Source organism: Xiphias gladius, chromosome 1 (assembly GCF_016859285.1).
Source record: "Xiphias gladius isolate SHS-SW01 ecotype Sanya breed wild chromosome 1, ASM1685928v1, whole genome shotgun sequence".
Taxonomy (NCBI): domain Eukaryota; kingdom Metazoa; phylum Chordata; class Actinopteri; order Istiophoriformes; family Xiphiidae; genus Xiphias; species Xiphias gladius.
Genome location: NC_053400.1, coordinates 20,533,001 through 20,558,084, shown reverse-complemented (window position 1 = coordinate 20,558,084; position 25,084 = coordinate 20,533,001). Strand labels below are relative to the sequence as shown.

General features: G+C 37.3%; 2 protein-coding genes across 6 annotated transcripts in view; one reads left to right on the top strand and one right to left on the bottom strand.

The window, feature by feature from the left end:
- tub (TUB bipartite transcription factor) overlaps positions 1–7,279 on the top strand; it is a 51,097-nt gene extending 43,818 nt beyond the window's left edge. For all 5 annotated transcript variants that reach the window (XM_040129705.1, XM_040129695.1, XM_040129721.1 and 2 more), the window contains exons 9-13: positions 127–239; positions 3,782–3,896; positions 4,643–4,741; positions 4,870–5,041; positions 6,254–7,279. In XM_040129705.1, the coding sequence (XP_039985639.1) occupies positions 127–239; positions 3,782–3,896; positions 4,643–4,741; positions 4,870–5,041; positions 6,254–6,387 (633 nt within the window). In that variant the 3' untranslated portion in view covers positions 6,388–7,279. The remainder of the gene's footprint in view (positions 1–126; positions 240–3,781; positions 3,897–4,642; positions 4,742–4,869; positions 5,042–6,253) is intronic.
- A 2,692-nt stretch (positions 7,280–9,971) lies between these two features.
- On the bottom strand, positions 9,972–16,114 carry ric3a (RIC3 acetylcholine receptor chaperone a). Its single transcript, XM_040127233.1, has 6 exons — positions 15,997–16,114; positions 12,559–12,776; positions 12,182–12,257; positions 11,664–11,760; positions 10,941–11,098; positions 9,972–10,753 (listed from the first exon to the last, which is right to left on the bottom strand). Exons 1-6 carry the CDS (start codon positions 16,112–16,114, stop codon positions 9,972–9,974), a joined length of 1,449 nt encoding a protein of 482 aa, XP_039983167.1.
- Between the last annotated feature and the right edge of the window lie 8,970 nt (positions 16,115–25,084).

Here is a 25,084-nt window from a genome sequence, read left to right as displayed (position 1 = left end):
ACTGTGTAATTGAAAAGAGTTTTTTTTTTTTTTTTTTTTCTAGTTGCAAACTTTGTGCATCCAAATGTGTTGATTGTGGTGAAGCTTATATTTTTCTAATTTGGTTTCCGGCTTGGTTTGTCACAGGTGTTTCTGCTGGCTGGCAGGAAGAGGAAAAAGAGTAAAACATCTAATTACCTCATCTCCATTGATCCCACTGATCTTTCTAGAGGTGGAGAGAGTTTCATTGGTAAACTGAGGTGAGTCCTCAGTGGCTTTGCTACATGCCAGCTTTTGGTAGCCTGCACTAGGAATAATGTACACTGAGACATCATGTAAAGTGTTGTACATGATTCCTTATTTAACTTTTGCACTGTCACTGCTATTTGAGTTTCCCTTAAAGTGTAACCCCATACTATTTTTTACTACTTTGTTTTAGACCCTGCATTTAGTGTTGATACAATTTTTTTTTTTTTTTTTTTTTACTATCTAATGGTTATTTTATCTAACTACAATACATTTCCAAATATAAATAACTGAAGTACGTTTGGAGTCTAACCCCATTCCTGCATTTATAAACTCTTATTAGCACTGTGGAAAAACTGTATGATATGATATGAGTCATGAACAAATCAGGATCTAACTGCTAATCTATGAACTGTTAACAAGTGGTGCTTGAACAGCACCTTTACATTAATATTCACATATGTAAGGCACCTTTTAGTAGAAGAACTTAATGTCCTTTACTCTTTTAGCTTCACTAATGAAAATGTATAAAATAAAAAATGTATTTATTACATTATTAAATGAAACTTGTATTTTCATACCTGCCTCAAAAAATACATTCATTTAATGTTTAAGGCGACACTAAGATTGGTAGGAAGTGAGTAGTGACATAATCATTTTTTTTCTTTTATTAATAGATAAACATACATACAAACATAACATACAACACAGGACATCAAACGGATTTTCTTAAGAACCATTTCAAAACCACGGTATTGCAGTTCAGTGGTAATAATAATCTTCAATCATCAATAATTAGATTAAAAATATGAATAAGAATAGTAGAGTAATAATAATAACAATAATAATAATCATCATCATCATCATTGTTATTATGGTCAATAATAACAATGGTAATTATTTGAATAATAAGTGATAGTATACTTAATAATAATAATAATAATAATAATAATAATAATAATGGTAATGAAAAGCAATAAAAAGAAAATAAAATGAGGAAAGAGAGGTTTGCCAGTGGGTAAATTTGTCTGCAAGTTGTGACTTACAAGGATGGGTTCCCAGTTATCCCTAATTTGTTTGGATTGTTTATTTTTTTAGCTGTGATTCATTCCATTTAGGGATAGTCTAGTGGTGCATAATCTTATACTGGATTAGCTGTAGTCAGGAGTTGTCCGTCATGGAGCAGATGTTGCTACATTCGGTATTTGTTTCCAGAAATTGAGATCAGTCTTGATTGTTATATCTTTTTCCCAGTCTGTAATTATGGAGAATAGTGTTTTTTCTTCTGGTAATGTTATGAGTTTATATGGTTTAAATAAAGGTTTAGATGAAGGTTTAGTTTAGATAAAAGTTTCTTAGATGTTGAAATGGATGCTATGTTTCCTGGATGCTATGATTATGTGACATAATCCTTAGAGACAGCTTTAAGGCTATGTTAGTGGAACCATGGAAACTCCTCAGGAGCTTAATCAAATATGGGCCTGTGCAGCCTTTAATCTTCGGAGCTGGCCTGACCAGTGGTCGATATACTGCTCAAACCTTCGCAGTCACAATCCCACTTGAATGATGGAGATCTAAATGTAAATCAACAGTAACCTTTCATCTAGTGTTTCTCAAGTTCTTGAAGTGGGCTTGCTTAAAAAAGGTATGGCCTAAAAGAGGAATACAGTCGGCTGCTTAAAGCTGTGTCTTTGAAAAACCATTGAGAAAGCATACTATCTACCTAGGATGCACACATACATGTAAACTACTACAATGAGTTTCTGGGTAACTCGTTGCACTGTTGTGTGTTTTTATGACAAAGTATTTGGATGTCAGAGAATGAAAGCGTTTACATAGTCACTGCCTTAATATGAATATAACTGAGAAAGGCAAACAGAGCAAAATAGGATGAATAATTATTTCATTTCTTCAAGTATAACAAAAAACAAACAAAAACAAAAAAAAACCTTAATATCCAGTTGATAAATGTTGATATAAGATTTATCCTGTGGATCACATATCGGTGGTAATTCTGCTATTTAGAGCATTTTTAACTAGAATATCTCTCACGCATTTTTTCAAATAGTATTACTTGTCTGGTTTAAACAGACAAAACAGTTTTGAAATGATGTGATCAAATAACTATAATGTGGGAATAACTCACATGTGTGACTTATATTATATATTACTTGTCTGAGTTTGAAGAGTTGCTATTGGCTTGGTATTATCTATAAATGAGACTTACTGTGCACAAAATGACCAGTAAATTACTGTTACGTAGCACTGTGAGAATTAAGAAGTGTAAAGGCTTGTTGAAAACATCTGTGCGCTGCATGGGGAAGCATGTCGTCAACTAATAAAACTAGTCACATTCCGAAATTTTTCCACAGATACATTTACATTACATTTACATTTACTCATTTGGCAGACGCTTTTATCCAAACCGACTTACTTAGTGAGGGACAACACTAGAGCTTCAGTACAGTAGAGACACTAGAGACTAGATACAAAACATTAATAATTGTGTGCATAAAACAAATGGATACTTCCACATTTGGTAGAATTAGGAAGCATTGTTTTATAGTGATGATATTAATGCAGCATTTGCACAGCACATAGAATAGCAGAGCAACAGTGCAGTGTTTTCCCCACTAGAGGGACTATTAGAAATCTTAAATCAGGGATTTAAGATTTCAGGATCAAGAGAACATTTCCTTTATTTATAGTAGATAGACAAATGCCATTTCACATCATAGGTAACTTTCTGTTTACATAGTAAACTTTCATCAGCAAGCTGTTTTCGAGCCTCATCTAGCTTAAGAAGTCACTCAAAGGCAAAGCTCTGGCCACTGGCCACTTGCCTCCCTCTGAGATGCAGTGATCCACTGTTAGGATCTGGATCTGACCATCCTCCTGCTGGGAAGCCAGGACATCAAACCCTGCTGAGCCACAATCCCACAAGAGCAAATTCCATCAGACAACAACTAAATTAGAGTTCAAAAAGTGGGGTATTTAAGATGGCTGATGTTTCTTTTTATTAATTATAAATTGGCACTAAAATGAAATATTTTCTTGTTTAGCAAATGTTAAACTTAGAGGAAGTAAGGCAAGTTTTAGCAGTTTACTCCACTGCATCAGTTAATTAGTTAAGTGGCAAGATGTACCGCTTTTACATAAAAGATTGTCACTTATCAGAGAAGTCAGTCTGTAGGAATTTCACAAGTTAGTCACAAGTCTCCTGCTGTGGCTCATGAGGGTTGTCCACTAATCAGAAGGTTTGTGGTTTGGTCCCCAGCTCCTGTGTGTGTGATAGAAAAGCGCTGTATGAATGTGTGTGAATGGGTGAAAGTGGCTTTTAGTGTAAAGTGTTTTGCAGTCTGTTTACCATTTATTACCATTATTGTTTATTTGTAGTTGTAACATATTAGTATCTGGAACATCTATTACCATCACATTACAAAATCTGAATACGAACTAGTTATTCAGTGACAAACGTTCACGTTTCTCTCACCCATGCTAACAAGCACACACACATAGACCAACAATCAGACTTCTTAAGTGTGTTTCTTTGCAGGTCTAATCTCATGGGAACCAAGTTCACCGTATATGACAGTGGTCTGAACCCTATGAAGAGCACCACGAGCCTCGAAGCTAGCAATCTGCGTCAAGAACTAGCAGCCATTTGCTATGTGAGTTTGTCAAAGGGCTTCCTATCCCAAAGCTGTACTGTTTTTCATATTGTTGAGGACAAATGTTGAGGTATAGGATTGCAATAACATATACTGAGATACGATATTTACAATAGTATTTTAATTATTGCCTTCTTGGTTTGAAGTAATATTATTTTTCTAGTAACCCCCTTAACATGAAATAATTTAATATCATTGGTCTAAAGGAACCAACAAAAAACTGCTTTATAACATGTCAAGCCATTGTATTTGCTTTGAAAATACAACATCCAGGTTAATGTGTCTGGTGGCCTCTGAAATGCACAGTTTCACCCAGAGATTCTAACTCAGATAATCAGATAAAGACATTCATACAACAAACTGAGGAATCAGGGCATTGCCATTATCAGGCTGAAATCAAGTTATGATTTATGCAAGTATAAATCCAAGGGATTATCTATAAAGGAGAATTACATTAGTTTTCACAGAGAACTTTCAATAGCACAATAAGATAACATTTATTGTATCTTAAGATGTAGCTATTAATTCAATGAAGAACATACGTTCTTTTTACAAAAATGTTTTTCATAAATTGCACCAAATACAGCAAATGAAATGTGTAATTCTTGTGTATTTTATGCGATGCAGTTTCAGATTAAATCTGACGTAATTGATATTTAATATAATAATACATCATATGTTATTGAAGCATTGCAAGTTTTTCGGTGAACATGCTTAAAGCACAGTTTATAATCTCTTCAATCTAGGAAACCAATGTTTTAGGATTCAAAGGACCTCGTAAAATGAGTGTCATCATTCCTGGAATGAACATGGACCATGAGAGAGTGTCTATTCGTCCACGAAATGTATGTGCTACCTAATTTCTCAATAGCCACATCTGTGCTGAGCAATTCAACCTCTTCTAATACTTACATAATTGATCTGATATCCATGATGTCCGTGTCCAAAGTTGCTCTTTTCATCTTCATTACAGGACCACGAGTCACTGCTGGCCAGGTGGCAGAACAAGAACACAGAGAGCGTGATTGAACTTCACAACAAGACGCCAGTGTGGAACGACGACACACAATCCTATGTCCTCAACTTCCATGGCAGAGTCACTCAGGCCTCCGTCAAGAATTTCCAAATCATCCACGACAATGACCGTGAGTCCCATACCTATAAACTATTAAAGGGTTTAATATTAAATGACAGATCCATGTTTTGTACATGTGCCAAGTTATTGTCGTATTGTGCTGTACGAAAGGCCCACTCAGTGGTGGGTTTTAGTATAGCACCCCTTTGTAAGATAAACATTGTTTTCCATACTACATCAGAGGGTGGACTAGCAACTAAAAGGTTTAAATAATGACAGAAATTAATGGAGAAATAAATGACAAAAGTGATAATACACAACGAGTTGTACCGATACAAGAATAATGGAAAAGGTGCAGGCCAAGAGCACAGCTGGTCAGTTTCACGGGTGAGAATTAAAAGTAGAAAAAGTGCTGTTGCTGTGGTTACCAGCAGGTCAACATTCTGATTTAGAACTGTGGTTTTTTTTTTGTGGTGCCCTTTTACACGATTTCAGTGGATGCCTGCCAGCCAATCACAAACAAGTATTTTCCATCGCCATAGCATGCACCAAATAATATGCGGTTCGGCGCTAAAACATTACACTGAAGTAGCTCTGGACAACGCCTTTTGGTCTTTTTTTGTGAGGTTTTTTTTTTTACTTTTTTGGATCGTGGACAGTATAGAGGCAAACAGGAAACAAAAGGAGATATGAAATTCAACAATGGACCCTGGCTGGAATCTAGCCAGTGACAATTCAGATAAACGTATGATAAACGCCTTAACTATTTGGCTACCCGGACGTCCTTTTTATTTGACTATTGAAATAACTTCATGGTTACATTATATATGTTAGAAAGAAGGGGGAAGAACAGTTTCTTACTATGAGAATGCACACAGCAAAGTGCAGACCGATGTGAGCTTTAGTCGAAGACTATCAACATCAAGTTGCACAACTCTTCTCCTGCATACGATTCTTTACTCACCTGTTGTTAAAACAGGATAGCTGAAAACACTGAAGGTGAATAAAACATATTATACTACAAAGGAGTTTTGTAATACACTTTAATTAAGTAAGAAGGGGAAAACCGCACATTCAGAACTCAGATGCAATCTTTTATTTCAAGTCCCAGACACTGCCTTCCTCAGGTTTTAGGTTCTTCATATATTACATATTTTGCCTGTATTTATTCATATGATTATATGTGTCATGTTATTTAACACCGAATAATTTGGGTCTCCATAATTAAGAATACAAATTAAAGCATATCTAAAATTTGTGTTCTGGTTTTTCTCCTCTGTAGCTGACTATATTGTGATGCAATTTGGCCGTGTGGCAGAAGATGTCTTCACCATGGACTATAACTACCCAATGTGTGCCCTCCAAGCCTTTGCCATTGCCCTCTCCAGCTTTGACAGCAAGCTAGCCTGTGAATAGATCCCAGCCTGAAGTTCAGTGGAGAACTGGTCCATCTGTCCTCTAAACAAGGGCTGTTAGTGTATCCCTGTGGCTGGTTTGAGATCTTCAAACCACCCAGTACCTTGGAAGTCCTGCATTTCCCAAAATGCTTTATGGGCCTCAAGTTTTGTGTGTATGTGTGTGCGTTGGGGGTGGGGGGGGCTTCAGAATGCTCTTGGTCAGTGGAAGAAAACAAGCACAAAGAGTAATCCACTTTCAAAATCAGATGTTTTGATAACTATAGTCATTTTTTACTGTAATGGCATTATAAAAACAAACACTATTCCTTTATGTAGTAGTTAGAAAAAGTTTTAACATTTCTTTATCTGTAAATTACAACTAACAGTTACACATCTGTAAGTTTTAAAAGTTGACTGGGTTTTATGTAGTCTGCCACATAAAAAACACGACGTCACACACTTCCTCAAGCATGAACACTGCTTATATAGTTACTGAATTAAAAAATAACATGCATGTCACGATATATTTATTTTGTTATTTATGTATTTATTACATGTTCATTTTGTTTTCTGATATCATTTTTCATCAATTCCAGCAGTATTGGCTGCATGGAGCTGCAAGCACCTAAATTAGCATCACAAGAAGGAATATCTGTTGTATCCACACAAAACAATTAGTGACTTGGACATGAACAGGGCAAAGGCATGTTACACTGTGCTGTGTACCATATACAATATTGTATCACAGTGTCATGTATGTGAATGTATAGGATGATGGTGCACTTTACTTTGTATTCTGTAGTGGATGAGATATAGCTGTACATATGTTATTGTGCCTTTGACGACTAATTCCAGTGTTACACTTTGGCCGTAAAATGAGCTGAGCTTGAATTGGTCTTTGCTATTCTTGCCGTCCTGGAAATATTTCTCTGTAGCTACGTTGAATTAAGTTGCCTGTTGCAGAGTTCATTTAGATGGACTGAATAGCTGGGGTTACAAAACCCCAAGAAGATAATAATCCAAAGTGCACATCACTGGATAACATTTTAGTGATTGTCCATGAATATTTAAATTACATTTAGGTCCCTCAACACATTACACTAAAAAGGTGGATAATTATTTACATTGTATGTTAAATCAGGCAGCAGATTTAATATCCATGGCGCTCAGGCCCAAGGTTGTGCTCATATCTTCCGGGGTTCTCCTACCTGGAAAAAAACAAACTCAATAGAGATTGACTTATTGCCAACAAACACACAGTATCAGTGTGAATCTGCCACAGCTAATAAATATTTCATCTCTTCCTCTTTACATCTTTGATTAATTTTCTGCTCCACTGATGTGGAGTTTGGTACTTTCCTCATCTGACTGGCAGTAAGTTTCTACATCACGTGGTTTATTGCTGTTCACATTTTTACTCAAAATATTATTCCTCTTGATCCTTATGGGGCAGTATCCTTTCTCAAATATATGATAGTATTTTGTATTTTATGACCATTAAAAAATGCTGAATGAAGGCAAAGAACAATCCCTGATACCGCTACTGTTACTGTGGGTTATGAGGAAATCTTTATCAAATGTGCTATTCTTGTACTCAGTTGTGGTCTAACTATTTCAAATTTCTATTTTAAAATTGTTGATACTCTTGCTGTAAAGTCTGCTTTCATACATGTGTCCAGGAACCAAAAGTTCTTTCACTTTCTGTTTTTAGTGCTCTCGTTGTAATGTACAGTAAATGGTGTACAATTTACTGTGGTGGTATAGACACAGTCCTTTGATCATGGAAAAAAAATAAAACTTCAGTTAGTCAAAACGTGTGTTCTGCTCTCTCAAAAAAACCAAACCAAAAAAAAAAAAAAAAACCCAAAAATACAATCAAATCCAAAAATACTATACTTTTTTAAAAGACATGCAAATACATTTAATGCAGTCTTTCATCCTCTTTCAAAACAAGATACCATCTCCTCCAGTCCCAGAAAATTCTCCTCAGTCACCTTGTTCTGACCTTGTTACTATTCTCATAGTAAGCTGTTGTGGTTTCTAATCAGGCCAGTTAATGTAACATGTACAGCAATGCTGAAATCTATTAGCAAGATGTTTCAATTATTTTTGTCAAATCCTTTTGCTTGTGTATACAGGGGAGAGTTACACACCTATATGATGCATGAAAGAAGTAGAAGGACATAAGATGAACACAATCGGGGTTTATTAGAATTTGAGAAGGTAACGCCATCTTTATTGTATGAGTCTGTTTTTTTTTTACAACAATATAAACAAAAAAGGTTGCATGGCAATTACAATACAATACTTTGAAGTAACTGTCTTGGCTAAAACCTTGTATACAAGCTACTTGTTTAGGAGTGGTGGAATTGTTTAATGCTATAGTAGCCCCTGCAACATAAAACAGCTCCGACATTACAGGGGCATTTGGGACAATCAAGCGCTAGAAACAGACAGATGTTGAATCCTGTTGTGACTGGTTAAAGCTGCTTTTTTTTTTTTTTTTTCTTTCGCTGATCCTGTTTTCTGCTTTGCATTTTTGTATGATCAGAGAGTGAACTGGACCACGGGGCTTGCTGCTGCTTGATCTTACCATTATATCCACTCATCAATATCACTATTCCTCTGCGACTAAAATTCAGCTTCAGACTCAGTTGTGTGGATATTAGACTCTCTGTGTCCATCATTTTTTAATTTACTTTGTGAGTCACAGCCAGAAAAAGGTGCTAGTCTTAGACATTTTATTGGGTTCTACTCTAACACATGTTGATACATTCATGAAACACTGCTCATCTTAAAAAACAGATGCCAAGGATGTAACATCCGTCACCCTAAACTTAAAATTAAAAGTGCTATATGTACTTGCAATTAGGTATACAGGTATTTATAATAAAAAAATATTTTGAAAAGTCAATGTTATGTTCCTAACAAATTTCAGAAAAATAATTACAGTAGACCTTTCTTAAAGCTAAAATTCTGACTTGTCATAGGAGAATGAACAAAAGGAGGGGGTGGTGGAGGTGGGGGTGGGGGTGGTTGTCAATCAGGCACAGTTTTGAACACTACCACTGGCCTGAAAAGAGGTTCAAATCAGGCAACCAAGTAAAAACACCTCTGTGGGTGGACCATGGGTTTGCAGGGCCTTTAAACATAAGAACAGCTTATGTCATTGACTATAAGTATAGCATAACAGCTAATGTTCCAAATCTGATTTTCCAGAAACAGAACATGTGGGGAGCCCTGTGAATGAAAACATACAATTTTAACTGCTTAAATGCTGCTTGAGCCTGAGCTTCTGGAAACAGTTTTTTCTCTGTTTATTTTTTGGATACTGTATCAAAACCATCCTGGAAATAGAACATGTAAATGTAAACGAAAATATGCTGTACGTTACATGCATCAAAAGCTCTTACTAAACTGATGGTGTGAAGGAAGACTGTTATTTGTACAAAGGTATTACTTAAGAACAGCACTGCATGTCTCTATTTAGCTTGTGTTCTATATTTTACACACATGAGGGAAAAGTAATAAACACAGTACGATGAGAGGAACACTGAGTTCACTGTATGCTTAAAAGCTCATTTTAGGCAAAGGAAAATTCCTTCACGTCTCTCTCCTGTTCCGCATCCTCAGCCCACTCACCCCGACTTCTTTAGGCATTTCTTCGTGTATATGACCCTCACCCTCCACTGGCACTGACATTAACAAATACTCTTCTTTATCCTCCTCTGCTTCTTCCTCTGGGTTCGAGCAACCTTCACAACTGAACTGCAGGCTTTCTGCCTCCATCACTGGATCATCTTCATCAGCTTCCTCCTCCTCTTCTACCTCTGTCCCCTCGTCCGCTTCCTCCACCTCATCTTCCTTCTCCTCTTCCTCTTCCTCATAAGTATCATCTTTAGGGTAGTGGAACACGTCTTTGTGGTCACTGAAGCTTATTTGCTTCTTCCCTCCATTGTGACACTGTAGCTCTTTGCTCACCTCCAAACCAAGTCTTTCCTGCTTTCTCTCTGCAGCAGGCTGGAATAAACTGGGACTGAGCAACTGCCTTTTCTCTGCCTCCTCCTCCTCCTCATCCTCTATGTCGTCCTCTGCTTCCTCCACTTCTTCCTCTTCATCGTCATTTTCTTCCTCCTCTTCCTCTCCGTCTTCCTCCTCCTCCTCCTCCTCCTCCTCCTCCTCCTCCTCTTCCTCTTCTTCTTCCTCTTCATCTTCCTCTTGCACTATGGATAGCTTTCTTGCCATGACCTCTTCCTCCTCCTGCTCCATCCTCTCTGCCAGGGCCTCAGCAGTGGGCTGGTTGCAGAGTTCCACCAGCGTTACGGTGTCAAATCCACGTACATTATAGGGATCATCATATTCTGGGTAGGTCTCCTCTGGGTAGCCTGGATTGGTGTACAAACACAGACATAATTTGAAATACATTATAATAGTTTGGTTGCAAAATTTAGCTTCTTACAATAAAAAATGTGTTTGATGGCTCTGAGGCCAAAATCTGAGACCTTAAGTGCAACAGATATGCATTTTGTAAAATGATGTTAGGAGCCTGAGGATTCAGATTTAGGCACGTACCTTCCCAGTCTGCACCGTAGGGGACCTCCTCAGCCTCCATCTCTGGGGAGGCTCCCTCCATGCGGCCTTCTTGCATCAGCTGCGTGATCTGTCGAAGTTGTCTGAGTAATTTCTCCTCCTTCTTTGATGTTGTACTTCTACTCTTCCTCCTTCTGCCACTAGAGAGCAGTACAGAGATGGAAGTCAGGCCAGATGGCAGTGCTATGGCACATCACACTATGCCAGTTTAGTGAACTGTTCCTTTCAGTAACAATTTTATCACATTCAGCTGCTGTATATGGTGCACACTTTCACTTTGGTCTTTGTTTCCTGATTCTTTATATCTCTCAGAGCCCTTACTGAGTGAGCTGAGGCCCAGATAAGAGGTGTTTTCTTTTTCCATGAATTGTGACTAATAAAAATCACCGACAACATTACTGACTCTGTGAGTATCTGTTATTATTTGCTTGATAAAAAGCCATTTCCATTTCCTCATACATAAAATCCATTTATTAACAATTTATGCTATTATATGACCTAAGGACTTTAAATAAAGCAGAAGCAGTAACTGTTGAGTTAAATACGCCGGTGGCCTTTCCACCTTTGAATAATTTTCCCTTTCATTTTTAGCTCTTTCATTCCCATGCCAGGTCTACCCTGATTTATCCCAATATGAAGCAATTTCTCTGGTGTCCTATGGGCAGTGAAACGTAGCGTGTTGAAAGAAAAAAATAAATCTTTTACCTCCCAGAACCATGGCCCTTTACCGAAACAATCCTCTCCAACATCTTTTCTGTTTGCACTAGTCTCTCCTGAAGCCTGGCAAACTCATCATCTGTTGCTACAAGATTTACGGGAGAAAACTTTGTTTTAATATCAAAATATAATGCACGTTTTTCTGTAAGCAGTATATGTACAAATTATATGGAAGTGTGTAAATTCAAATGAACATTGACACACATGCATATATAAAGGTGTGTGTACTTGCTTTGTACCGCCACATATCGTAGGAAAAAATGTCATTTACTAGCCAAATTCGTTTTACAATAACAAAAATATTTTGCTACTGTACTTTTGGCTTTGACTGTTATTTCAATGATGAAATTCACGCCACTATAATTATTTTTTAAGGAAAAGCCAAATGTTAATATATTGTTCATGAACAGATCAAGTTATATTGGTTGGCACCCTAGGGCTGTTAAAATGTATGAACAAATACAGATAGTTAAATAAAAATACTTAAAATTATTCAAGGTACTTACTAATCTTATTCTCCATGTTTGCCTTGGTTATTGTAGTGTAGGTAACTGTTTTAGTAGTCTTCCCCTTACATGTCAGCTGTGAACATGAAAATTATTATGATTAGAGTAATAATCAGTAGTAATTTAAAAAAGTCTACTGTACATTAAATTGCTTAAATGGTAAGTAAATTCACAGTCACTACAGAGATCACAATGATATTTCTCATTATGCTGTATTTACGTGACATTAGATAGTGCAGTATAGTGCAGAATATTATAGTATAGCGTGAAGCTGTATGAAAACACTTTATATTCATATATGATACTCTACAAAAAGTGTGTATAGTATTTTATGGTCATACAACCTGCCTACCATGCAAGTCAGTCATAGTAATCACCTTGTAGATTATATAGAGGATGTAAAGAAGGATCCCAAAGCCATAAATGGGTATCACTTGAGCCATCAGGTTGTATTTTTTGCGTCGTCCAATGCCTTTTACTTTTGCCATTGCCTCTGCACTGTGTGTCATGGAGTATGAAGTGTCCACACCCCACCGTTCTGAGTCCTCTGGCGACGACAGCTGATGCATCATGGGAGGGTAGAACCCGGGTCCAACTGGAAGAGACAAAAACAGTCACTAAATCAATCAATATCAATAATTAGAGCATCATTTTCCTGCAAATATCTAACAGTGATCTCTTCCTCAACCAGCGGTTCATCTAGGCTATAGCTTCTTTTCTCATTTCAGAAATTAACAGTGAAAATAGTGACAATATTTGGATACTTACATCCTCGATTGTCGATGAATTAAATTATTTTTGTTGCCATCACTGCAAGTTTCCCAAACTTAAATTGAATTCCCATTTGGTCCACTTAAGTTGTTGTCAGGTCATTATGGGAAGAATGTGTTTGTTTGTTCTTTATCATAGACAAAAACAGTCAGGGAAGACTGTTTTAGAAATTGAGCTGGTTAAAGTCTGAATATTTATACAAAAGAAACTTAAAGTAATTTGTCTTACCAGATGTGTATTTTTTGAAAGTCTACATGTACAACATTTTTCTGCATTCTACATTTCATAGCATGCTAGGCAGTGGTGGGAAGTAACAATGTACATTTACTCAGGTACTGCACTTAAGTACAGTTTTATGGTACTTGTACTCTACTTCAGTATTTCCATTTTCCGATACTTTATGCTTTTAATACACTACATTTATTCTCCTCTACATTTATTTATGAGCTATAGTTACTGGATACTTTTCATGTAAGGTTTTACCTACAAAACAAATATGATAAGCTTATAAAACTCATTGTTCCAACCTTTTTGATTTTTGGTTCCCAACCTTTTTGATTTTTTGACCTCTTACAATAAAGCAGTTGGGGCCCTTTTCACATTTCAGATGTCTATGAGTCGTTAGCAGTTCCACCAAGGAGACATTTTATTTCTAATCTCATCTCATGTGGTTTCAGCTGTTAAAATTATCCAATAATTCGCAAAAAAGAAAAAAAAACATGTAAGAGAAAAGTCTTGAGAGAGACCTAGTGTATCTGAACTTTTTTTTTTTTTTCTTCCTTTCTCCCCCATTAATCGTCTCGATCCCTCGGCTTTATCTTGTGACCCTTTGCAGGGGTCAAACCTTTAGGCTGGGAATCCCTGGACTAAGCAAAGTAATTTTACATAAGGTATTTAAAACTAGCTGCACCTGGAGCAACAGTAAAATGCTGTTTATATATTGATAAGTATTGACAATCTATTAATGTAATGTAATAATATGTCACTCAAGGGTTATTTTACTGCAAAACTAGTACTTTTACTTTGGATACTTTAGGTGCATTTTGCTAATGATACTTTTGAACTTGTACACGTATAAGGTTTTTAATGCAGGACTTTTGTTTGAAACAGAGTACTGCTTGTAACGCTTCATTGCGGGAACTATTTGGATAAAGCAAAGTTCCAATATTTCCCGGGAAGTCCTTTTTGCCGTCCTCAGCGCCTCTTCTAACCAATCATATGCCGTCGCCTAATGACCTACAGTCTGTTCCACCAATTACAATCAAGCCCGCCTAAACAGGTAGAGGAACCGCACGGTAGGTAGCAGGAGGACGCCGCGTTGGAGTGGAAGTTAGTTATCGGCACACGCCGTGTTTGGCTGCCAAAGGAGCCCGATGTGGTCGCTATAATTCTGGAAATTGACCATCAGCAAAGCACAAGCGTCGTTGTCGCAAAAATACTCGGAGGAGATGCACCTCAAACAATCGCTCATAACGCCAAAAAATTAGGAGTCAAAATGCGCCATCTGTCGGTGGCCACACGCATCGACAGGATGTTGGCAATACCGCCACCATCAGCGATAGTGGGTGCAAATTGACCAACGTAGGCAACTGTTGAAGCAAAACCAGAAGCACGAAGGGAAAGTCACCACTTCCTTTACTTTGGACCGACGAGATGTCGCTGAAGAGACGTGGAGTCATAAGGTACGAAACCGCAATCATTGCTTTGCTTTCTTGGGGAGTTGCCATCGTATTTTGCCGGCTGTCAGGAAAGTTGCCTCACTTTTAGGGTCACGCGCAGTGCGGGCAACCCATAAAAACGAAGCATCGGTGCCCCGCAACATTTTGGGCTCGGCCCGTTGGTGGATTGGCATGATGGATTTGGTTTTCTGAGTAGCATCAGTTTTTGGTCACTGGTCGGATTCCTGATTGGCTGGCTGGAGTTACTTGGTCCTATTTGAAGGCTGAGTCTGATGCAGTTCTTGAGTTGCGTGTTACAGCCATCATGTTCCTCTTAACTGAGTCAGCCTTCACCCAATGAACAGCAAATTTTAGTTTTTACCAGGCTGTGATGAAAAATACGTCTTTATTAAAACTCTTTAATAAAATAGAAAACAGAAAACTCTTTCTAAAATCAAACCACTACCATGCTCTGCAAATGACCGTGTCTCAAAGAATATTATGTGGTCCCAGAAATGAATAAATAAAAACTTTTGAATCCAGTAGTGTTGTTTTGTTTGTTTACATTGGACCACAGTCATGTTGCATAGAAGGTATATTTTTTTCACAATATTATATAAATTAGCATTTTCCGTGAAAAACTTTGGTGTACAATTAAAAACAAGTGACAAATCTCTCTAAATTTATCTGTGTCAAGAGATGTCCCTATAGTGATGAGTGTTTTGACAACACCTCGAGACATCTGCATGTCACCATGCTAAAATGTCAGTTTACATAAGTTTAAACCCCACGGAAGAAATAGAACCTCACAGGGAAAAAACAAGATGCAAAATATCTATTTATGATTTAGACATTATAGATGTATGATCAGAGGCTCTAAAATCTAAGGTTCAAGCTCAGCGATTAGAATAGCCCTATGAATTTGCATAAAGTGTCCACTTCCATTTTAACTTCCATTTCAGCCTTAACAAAAAACACAGCCGCTTAGTCAGTGTCAGTACTTCCACGGTGGACTTTGGGTGTAAAAGTATCAAATAATCACAGTAACACACAGCCCTACAACAGTTTCAGTTTCACAGCATTTAATATGTAGGCTACCTAAAATTTAGTGTGGACCTGTATTTAAAAATATGAATAAGTAGGCCCAGACATATGTATAAATACAGTATAACAAATACAGTATAAATTCTTCAATGTATGTGAAAAGCATGTTTTTCATTGTTCTTCTTATCCATTTTGTAACATTATGATCAACGTGTGCACTATGATGAGGCCCTAGGTCCGGTAAACTCAGTAGAGTTAGAGTAACAGCTGGAAACAACGACATCAGGAACAGAAAAGACATGGAGATGGATGGATGGATGATGATCTGATAAGCCGCCTTACCCTCCGGCTGCTCCATCTCCTTTTTTCCTCTGGGTAAAAACATTCTAGGTAGGAAAAGAGAAACACAGAGAACAGAGCATGATATAAGAGTAACCTTCTGGCAAGTTGTTATAGACATTTTGTCTTAGAAAATGACAGCCATGCATTTATTTCACTTGAACAGTAAAGATAGTATCCACAGATGTCATTTCTCATTTGGTGACGTTCCTGCCCAGATTAGACCAGATTAGACCAGCTGCATTCAAGTGCTTTTTGAAATATTAACTACAAAAAATCCCCAGAGATGTGATCAACTGGCACAGTTATTATTATTATTCCCTAAAGGTGTCGGGATTTCAGAAACAACAACACCTAAAGAAACCAAATGTTGCAGGGAGATGGGGTTGTCGTCTACTCAGGCACAACAATCAGCATCAACTCACCACTTTTACCTTTTGGTCAAGTAAGTGGGAGCCAAACACTCTGGAAACAAAATTCCTTTTTCCCTGGATTCCTTGGGTCAAGAGGCATCTTACTGCAAATGCGAGCCCCATGTCAGACAAGGTTCTCCATTATTATTTATTTTGCTCCTAACACAAATAAAAACCACCACCTTCAATTTTGATTCAAACTTCCCAGGATTTGTTGTAATGACAGCAGGGACCAAGCTGTTCAGTTCTGTGTTGTAGTACCCAACCTTGGTATACATATTCACATACACAGACCTGGCAAAATCAGGCGGCTTCTTACCCCTAGGAGGTGTCACAAGATCAAAATGTTTATCCCGCAAAATCTATTGTCTTTTTTTGTTGTTGTTGTTTTGCCATGATCTAGGGTTAATGCAGCAACACGCTGAAGCTAGACAGTCAGTCAGATCCCTGAATTTGATTAAAGTCATAGATGTTTATGCCCAGTTACTAGTTTAAGGTAATGCAGCTCACTGTGTTAATTTGTGTTATGAGTGATTTTAATGTAAGGTGTTTTTCAGGCCAATCAGTGCTTTGCTGATTGAGGCAGTGTAGGATTCCAGTGTGCGACTTCATGACAGCTCCCATGCAGTTAGTTGTAATAGGTTTGATAGAAGTGGCAGACTGATGGCTTTGGATGGAAAGTGCATCACCTTATGATTTGGAATTGCTTCACAGGCGTGCTTGCTCCTTTGATATTGATCTGTTTCATTCTCGGGTTTATGTTGTATTGTTACTAGCCAACATTTCTCATTGGATTTGTCTTAGTGTCATGTTGTGGTGTGCTATAAGAGATTACACCCATGATTTGCAAGTCTCTCTGCAAATTCCTTTGCTATAGGACAAACTAGCTTTGTTATGCTTGATTTCTAAAACCGACAAAAGCCAAGATCCATTCATCATTTTCAAGTGAAGGCTTTGAATACACAACTGTCATTTACAAGTTAGGTATTTACAGTGATCACTTGAATGCAGCACATGACCTATCAACCCAACCACTCTGTAGGCTCCCTGGGTGTGTTTCATGCCAGACAGCATTAGATGGCAGTGCAGGCTTAGGTACAGAGGTTTAGCACTTGCAAGAAAGGAAATTATCTACTCAGTCCCAACAGTCAAGCAATTTATGGTGTAATTTATCGTGTTGAATAGATTTGTCTAATAATTAGTATAAGTAGTCAGCTCTTATAAGGCATCACTTCACCAACACCATTGGGATGCCTCAATATTAGGAATATTATCATAATTATTTTTTATAATAAGTTAGTCAGTTAAGTAGTTAGTAAATTAGTTAGTTTTGAATTTTATTTGCTACATTGTGGAACATGGAATGGGGAAAATTGTCTAAATTAGAAACAAAAAAGACAGTTAATTAAGCACAAACATTAAGAAAAGAACATCAATGAATCACGTGACATACATGCACTTACAATACAGAAAGTATTTTAAAAAAGATGGAGAGGGCAGGTGCAAAATTTTTTGGAATTTTGTTAGTGAAAGAAGCATAAAGAGGCTATACATATTATGATATTACAATTGTCCTATGTTTGTACTGCGATCGTTATGTGGGATTCCCCTACTGCCATCAGTCTTTTTCGTAAGAAAGGTTGGAAATTAGATAAAAGCGAGGCTAACTTGCATTTAAGATAGTAGGTATTTTTCCAACCATTTGTGCAATTAGTTATAATTATTATAAAAATGGAACACTCCAATTTAGCTCTTTAGCTCAGACTTATTAGCAAAGACCATGCCAGGAATGATAACTCCCACATGTATCTTTCACAGAGTACTTGACAAAAGACTAAAGGTTTTTTTGAAACAGTGATCAATGTGTTAAACCTTGCAGGGGTCAGATAAATAATTAATGGTATATATGTAATCAAAGGTTATTTAGGTGTAATGGTTCTTGCCTTTGATAAAGGACTATAATTCAACTTACATATTCACCTGTGAGCATCTGCATAACCAGATGTCAGCACGGTCAGTCCCTGCGAGTGGCAAACGATTGGTATCTGCCATTGTGCATTCACAAGGCAAGAAAACACTGAAAACCCTGCTAAAACAGTTAAGAGCTGTTGTACAACCTATTGTACAAACAGATTCAGAAATAATTTAGGCACATGTATCTAGAGACTGCTGAGGGCCAAAGAGAAGTGAAGTGGAAACTTGGAGCTGTGTAAAGTTAACTAACCAACATTTTCTGAATGGGATATGTCAGAATATTTTTACAAACTTGTCAGAAAGTCCTTTGAAGTCCTTGTAATTAGATTAGATTGACTAATCCTGCTTTAAAATTCAACTACACGTCTATATGGTTTAAGATTTTGTTTAACTCCTTGGGGTTGACCCACATACAGTTAAGTACATATGCATTTGGATAGTGACAATGTTTTCATAATTTTGCCTCTATACATCACCACAATGGATCAATAGTAATTAGACAGTTGACTGACAGTCAGTTTCATGGCCCGGTGTGGCCTGTTCTCTTGTTATTCTATGACAAATCAGGCAGATAAATGGTGGTTGCAAGTTAAACTCTAAGAGTCGCTAAATCAACAATTTGGTGTATTCTTAAAAAGAAGGCATACCCTGGTGAGCTCAGTAACACCAACAGGCCTGGAAGATGACGGAAGACAACTAAAGTGGATGGTCGAAGAATTCTCACCTTGGTGAAGGAAAAACCCCTTTACAACATCGAGCCAGATCAAGAACACTCTTGAAGAGGTAGGCGTATCATTGTCAAAGTTTACAATCAAGAGACGCCTTCATGAATGTAAATACAGAGGATTTACCACAATTTGCAAACCACTGGTAAGACTCAAGAACAGAAAGGCCAGATTACACTTTGCCAGAAAACATCTAAAAAAAGCCTGCCCAGTTCTGGAACAAGATTCTTTGGACAGATGAAACCAAAACTAATTTGTACCAGAATGATGGGAAGAGAAGAGTATAGAGAAGGAAAGGAACAGCTCATGATCCAAAGCATACCACATCACCTGTCGTACACGGTGGAGGCAGTGTTATGGCGTGGGCATCTATGGCTGTCAATGGAACTGCATCACTGGTGTTTATTGATGAAGTGACTGATGATAGAAGTAGCTCAATGAATTCTGAAGTGTATAGGTCTATACTATCTGGTAAGATTTAGCCAAATGCTGCTAAACTGATTGGAAGGTGCTGCACAGAACAGATGGATGATGACCCCAGACATGCTGAATGAGCACCCCAAGAGGTTCTCAAGGTCAAGAAATGGAATATTCTTCAATGGCCAAGTCACTCACCTGACCTCAACCCAATTAAGCATTCTTTTCACTTTCTGAAGACAAAACTGAGGGCAGAAAGTACCACAAACAAGCAGCAACTGAAGGCGGCCGCAGTAAAGTCCTGGAAAAGCATCTCGTGGCAGGAAACTCAGCATTTGGTGATGTCCATGGGTTCAAGACATCAGGCAGTCATTGATTGCAAAGGTTATTCATCCAAATATGAAAAATAATCCTTATATTTATAATTAAGTTGGTTTGGCCAATTACTTTTGAGCCTCTTAAAGAGACTAAAGGTTTTTTGAAACAGTGATCAATGTGTTAAATCCTGCAGGGGTAGGATAAATAATTGATGGTATACATCTAATTAAAGGTTATTTAGGTGTAATGGTTCCTGCCTTTTAATAGAGGAATATAATTCAACTTACATATTCATCTGTGTATCCGCATACACAGATGTCAGCATAGTCACTCCCCGCGAGTGGCAAACGATTGGTATCTGCCATTGTGCATTCACAAGGCAAGAAAACACTGAAAACACTGCTAAAACAGTGAAGAGCTGTTGTACAACCTATTTTACAAAAAGATTCAGAAATAATTTAGTCATATGTTGCTAGAGACTACTGAAGATGAAAGAGAAGTGGAGCAACATGAAGGGAAACTTGGAGCTGTGTAAAGTTAACTATATGTTTTTAGACTTTGTTGATAACTCCTTAAGGTTGACCTGCATATGGTAAATACGTTTCACATACTTTCATTTTAACATCCACAGATCACTGACTTTTGAGTAAGTATCTCTGTCAATTGTTTGGATTGTCATTGGCTTTTGATATTTAGTATTTGTTTGTTTGCTTCATAGTATCACATCTCTCCCTATCATAGTAGCCATAGTTTCTGTCTTTCATCCTACACAGTTATGACCTGTGATATTGCAAAACTGTAATGTCTCTTGATTGTTTTGTCAGTCTTGTTAGTCTTACCTTTTGGGTTTTATGTATGACTGATCAATTGCAACAGGCTAGTTTAAACTTGCTTGTGCTATTGCTACCCTGTTACTTGTACAGTGATAAATAAAGTGCCAATGTCCAACATTCCTTGAACCATCTCTGAGATGCAAATGTCTTGAACAGTCATAGACCATCCTCTCTTATCACATTTGTGGTGGAGAATGTTTATTGCAGATTGCTTTTATGAATGAAAATGATCCTTTCATTAAATTCAGTTAGGTTTTAGGGCAAACTTAACTTACTTAAAATAATTAATTACTTAGAGGTCCCGATGCAGCCTTTAATCAGATTTGTTGACTTCAGCTATTTGGCACTGTTAATCAAGCAATCCTTCTTAAGCACTGGATTGACATGCCAATTACATTGAAAAAGTTTAGGGTTTGGCTTAAATGTTGTGAAGACGTCCTTCAACTCTAAGTTGCTCTGTAGAGTTTCCCAGGAGTCATATCTACATCCAATTCTGTTCTCTATGTATATGTCGTCTCTAGGCCATCTATGGCATAGACATACCATCAGTGTTCTCTATTATGCAGATTATATGCAGCTTCACCTATTATGTAATTCTCAAAACCCACAGGGATTTGACTGTCATCATAACCATTTCGGAGCCATTCGGAAGTGGATGGTTCACTATATTCTGCAGCTAAATGCAAATAAAACAAATGTGCAAGTTCATAAATTACAAGTTGAGTAGCTCACACACATTGTAAATACTGCAGAAAACCTGGCTTTTTTTTTTTTTTTTTTTACAATATCCTCACTTAGACAAGCAGGTTAAAAAGTGATGCAGTCGTGATCAAGATAGAAGCTATCATTTCTTTGTTAAAATGTGGAACCTGTTATCTATGTATTTATCATATTTTGCCTAGTGTACTACAATGCTCTGTACCCTGAAATTGGCAAAAAAATATCCATCATTGCCTCTCGCATGTTCAGATGCATCAGCTAAACATTTATCTGGTACAAAGTGAACACTCAAATGCTTGCATACCTTCACTAGCTTCATTTAGAATCAATTTGAAGCTTAGTGCATTATAGAGTCCATATAGCTAGCACACCTCTTTAGGAAATGCTTTAGAAAGGTTGTGTTGCCCTTTGTTAGAGTGTATTTGTGGCAGCAATTGCAGCTGGCCACAAATGCTATGAATGCTTCACAGTGAGGAGCCATGTGCTAATTAAATGGTTATTAAAAGGTGCTTTTGAGGTTGAGGCCTGCTCTCTATGGCTCGGTACCCAAGCCCTGGATAACCTGTCTGAATATGACATTTGTGCAGTCATATCTAATAATTACAACCTCCAGATTTTTTTTTTTTCCCCCCCCAGAAGTTAACGCTGTACAGAGAGGAGCATTGCATAGCCTGTAGCTGTCTTGTGCTGCAAGGTCAGAGGAGGGGTACCTGGGGCACCTCTGTCAGTTTTATTTTAAGAAGTTGTGGGTTGTGAGTTCCTGTTGGTTGGTCCTCTACTACCGATACGTAATTTTCACTAAAGAGTTTTGGCTGCAATTCGTGGTTGCATCATGAGGTTCTGTTTTACACTACTTTCCTAACAGCCTTTGGTCTGTACCCATAAAAAATTGTAGTTGTCTCCATTTAACTCCAACTCTGAGTCCAGATAACAGCATGCCCAACTGTTCTCTTTCTCCTAAAATTCAACAAGTCAAGTACAGCTCTTATGTAGAACAAACCATCATCTATTTGGGTGGTGGGCACAAGAAGTTACTTTTTTGTCTGGAAACTGACCCTTAGATAAACAAACTAATAGTGAAACTTGTTAAACAGAGCACAAATTACACTCAGGTGTGTTAAGTACTATTCTAGTCTGCTACTTCTGCTCTTTGAGCAACTCAAAAGACATTGTGACAATTGTTAAGGGAGTGAACCAGCACTTCGTGCACTTAGTGTGATTAACTATACAAAGCAACAGTCAAGCATGGTCTAATGATATAAATACATATATATAATATATGATATAAAAAGTTTGTTCTTCTCATAAAGTATAACAATAAAACTGTTCTTATAACAATGGGCTTTGGTTGGATTAAATATTGTTGACAATTAAGTCTTTTTAATGTGTGCTTTGCTGGTACACTTAGTTGATTACCTCAGCATTTCTGTGAACTTTGGTTTTACACAAATGCAGGGAAACTGAAAGAGGCCAAAATGTACTACAGAGAAAAATGTGTCTTTACAGTCTGTAAAGACCACTCTACTGACAAGTACAATAAATTATGAGCTAGACAAAACTAGACCATTAAGGCTTCTTAATAGTAACCTGTAGGGCATCACATGGAAAAAGTCCTATTTATCCCCTCTCAAGTGCATCGAAAATCTTAGTCCTTTCAGACAGACACCAAGGAGATTTAAGATAAGTTAAGAATGTCAAGGCACAACAAGTCATTGTTCCAGGGTGGATATTTGAAAAGAAACCCATTTTTTACAAATGTATGCAAGTTGACTACCAATCAAATCAGCAAGCGTCTTTTTAACAATAAATTCGAAATTAGAATGAATGTGCGGACCTTCTTATACCTTTCAGACACTTTTGACAGTAAATTTAATTAAAAAGTAATACATTTATGTGTATGCCAACAACAACAACAACACATGATATTGAATTGTTCAAACAGTAAAAGGACTTACTACGATGATATTGATAAAGAAGGATTTTCTTCAGTAGTCTGACTGGCATCCTATTTCTGCAGCAATGTAGGATTTCATTTCAGTCAAACAGTGGTTGTAGAGCTTTTCAAACTGGTGACCTTCATGTGCACATGATGCACAAGGTAAGGGGGCAGGAAGGGGTATCAAGTGACAATCTCAAAATTCTCTTCACTTATGCAAATCTGCTGAATAGTAAAATTATCATCAAAAGACATACTGAAATATTGTTTTGATTTTCCAATCAAAAAATACTGGATCATTAAAGTATGTACTTTGTTCTGTTCAAGTGTTTGGGATACTGCCTTAAAAAAATTGGTATCCACAATACAGCTGGAAATTCTGTCATAGCTGGCATGGATGAACATTATTGGCCATGCCATACTCCCTCTATAAGCTTTTAATCCTAGGAAACAAATATGCATTTGTGTACCCTCTCTGGATGAATGGATTATAGATTATCACTTCCAACCAGCATACGATGCCAACACAGATTATGGCTGCTGTATGTTGAATAAGCTGATACCACTATTTAGGAAATTTTGGCACCATGAACTATTTCAAAGTAATATGGATGTTCTGCAGTATTTGACACATAGAAGGTATTAGAGATTTTAGTTGTAAGGATTTTTTTTCCTAATAGGCTGGTATTTTAAAGACATTTGAGTTGCGAATTGCCATTTTCACCCTTGCTCCCTGTTTCTGTTTTCTATTCCTATTATTCCAGTCAACTCAACTGTGAACTGGCTCAAAATGTATTTCCATATTTCCCCATAATTGCAGCATTGTTGAAATAAGACTTTCATCGTTCTCATGGAAACCCCTGAGTACACATCAAGCTGTGCAATTACTCAAAAAATAAAACCCGCTAATGTCAGAGTGGTGAAAATATCACAGTGCACTCCCATTCCCAAAATCCAGCTGGGAAGTTTTAAATTTTAAATCTGACCACGTGCATATTCACAGCCACAAGCTTTTTTAAGAAATGACATTCAGACTGATGGCCCATTTTGGATGGTGCTTTTGATGCTTTGTCTTCTTTTAGTGATGCCATACTGGAGGTATGTCCAATTCTCTCTGCAGTGTACCATATTGTTAATACCAGCACTTGGCTTTTATCTGTTTACTGTGCCTCTCTCTTATCAAGCCTTTAATTACTTAATTATTCTTCATTGGGCTCAATTAAAACACAATAGACTCTGCTGCTGCAAAAGTCAACTATTTCTGCTCCTGCACAGCAGTACACAAAGCACGGGAGAGATAGGCTGTTGCAGTTGGCCTTCTATTGTGTACTTGGAATAAATGAGATTCTGTTATTCTTTGGATGAAAGTCTGGCCTTTCTGATTATTATGCTAACAGCAAAATATAACATTGACTTTTATAAAATGTTCATGCTCCTTGAGTTGAGTGAGGAATAGATTCACATACATGGCAATCAACGCACCTTCCCCAAACAAAATTACTTTTTAGAAATAGAAATCGTTTTCTTTCTCTATTCATGCAAGTGATTTGTTGCGCAATGTCACCTTACTCAATAGTTGCAGACCAGGTTTACATCAGGTTTTTTTCCACTCTTCCCCGTGCCTCTATCTAAATCAGTCAATTTATTTCCAAATTGCATGTCGAGTGTAGGAGCAAGGGCTTATGGCAGTATATTAAATCAATGCACTCCTACAATATATATTTTGAGAAGGTTTAATTTTTTTCCTCTTTTTGT

Bases quoted from the DNA above. Each gene is read 5' to 3' on its own strand.
- ric3a (XM_040127233.1), bottom strand. From the start codon at position 16,114: ATGTCTATAACAACTTGCCAGAAGGTTACTCTTATATCATGCTCTGTT. The intron at 12,258-12,558 runs GTGATTACTATG...TCATGTTCACAG, and splicing joins TCCTCTATATAATCTACAAG to CTGACATGTAAGGGGAAGAC. The intron at 10,754-10,940 runs GTACGTGCCTAA...ACACCAATCCAG, and splicing joins CTACGGTGCAGACTGGGAAG to GCTACCCAGAGGAGACCTAC.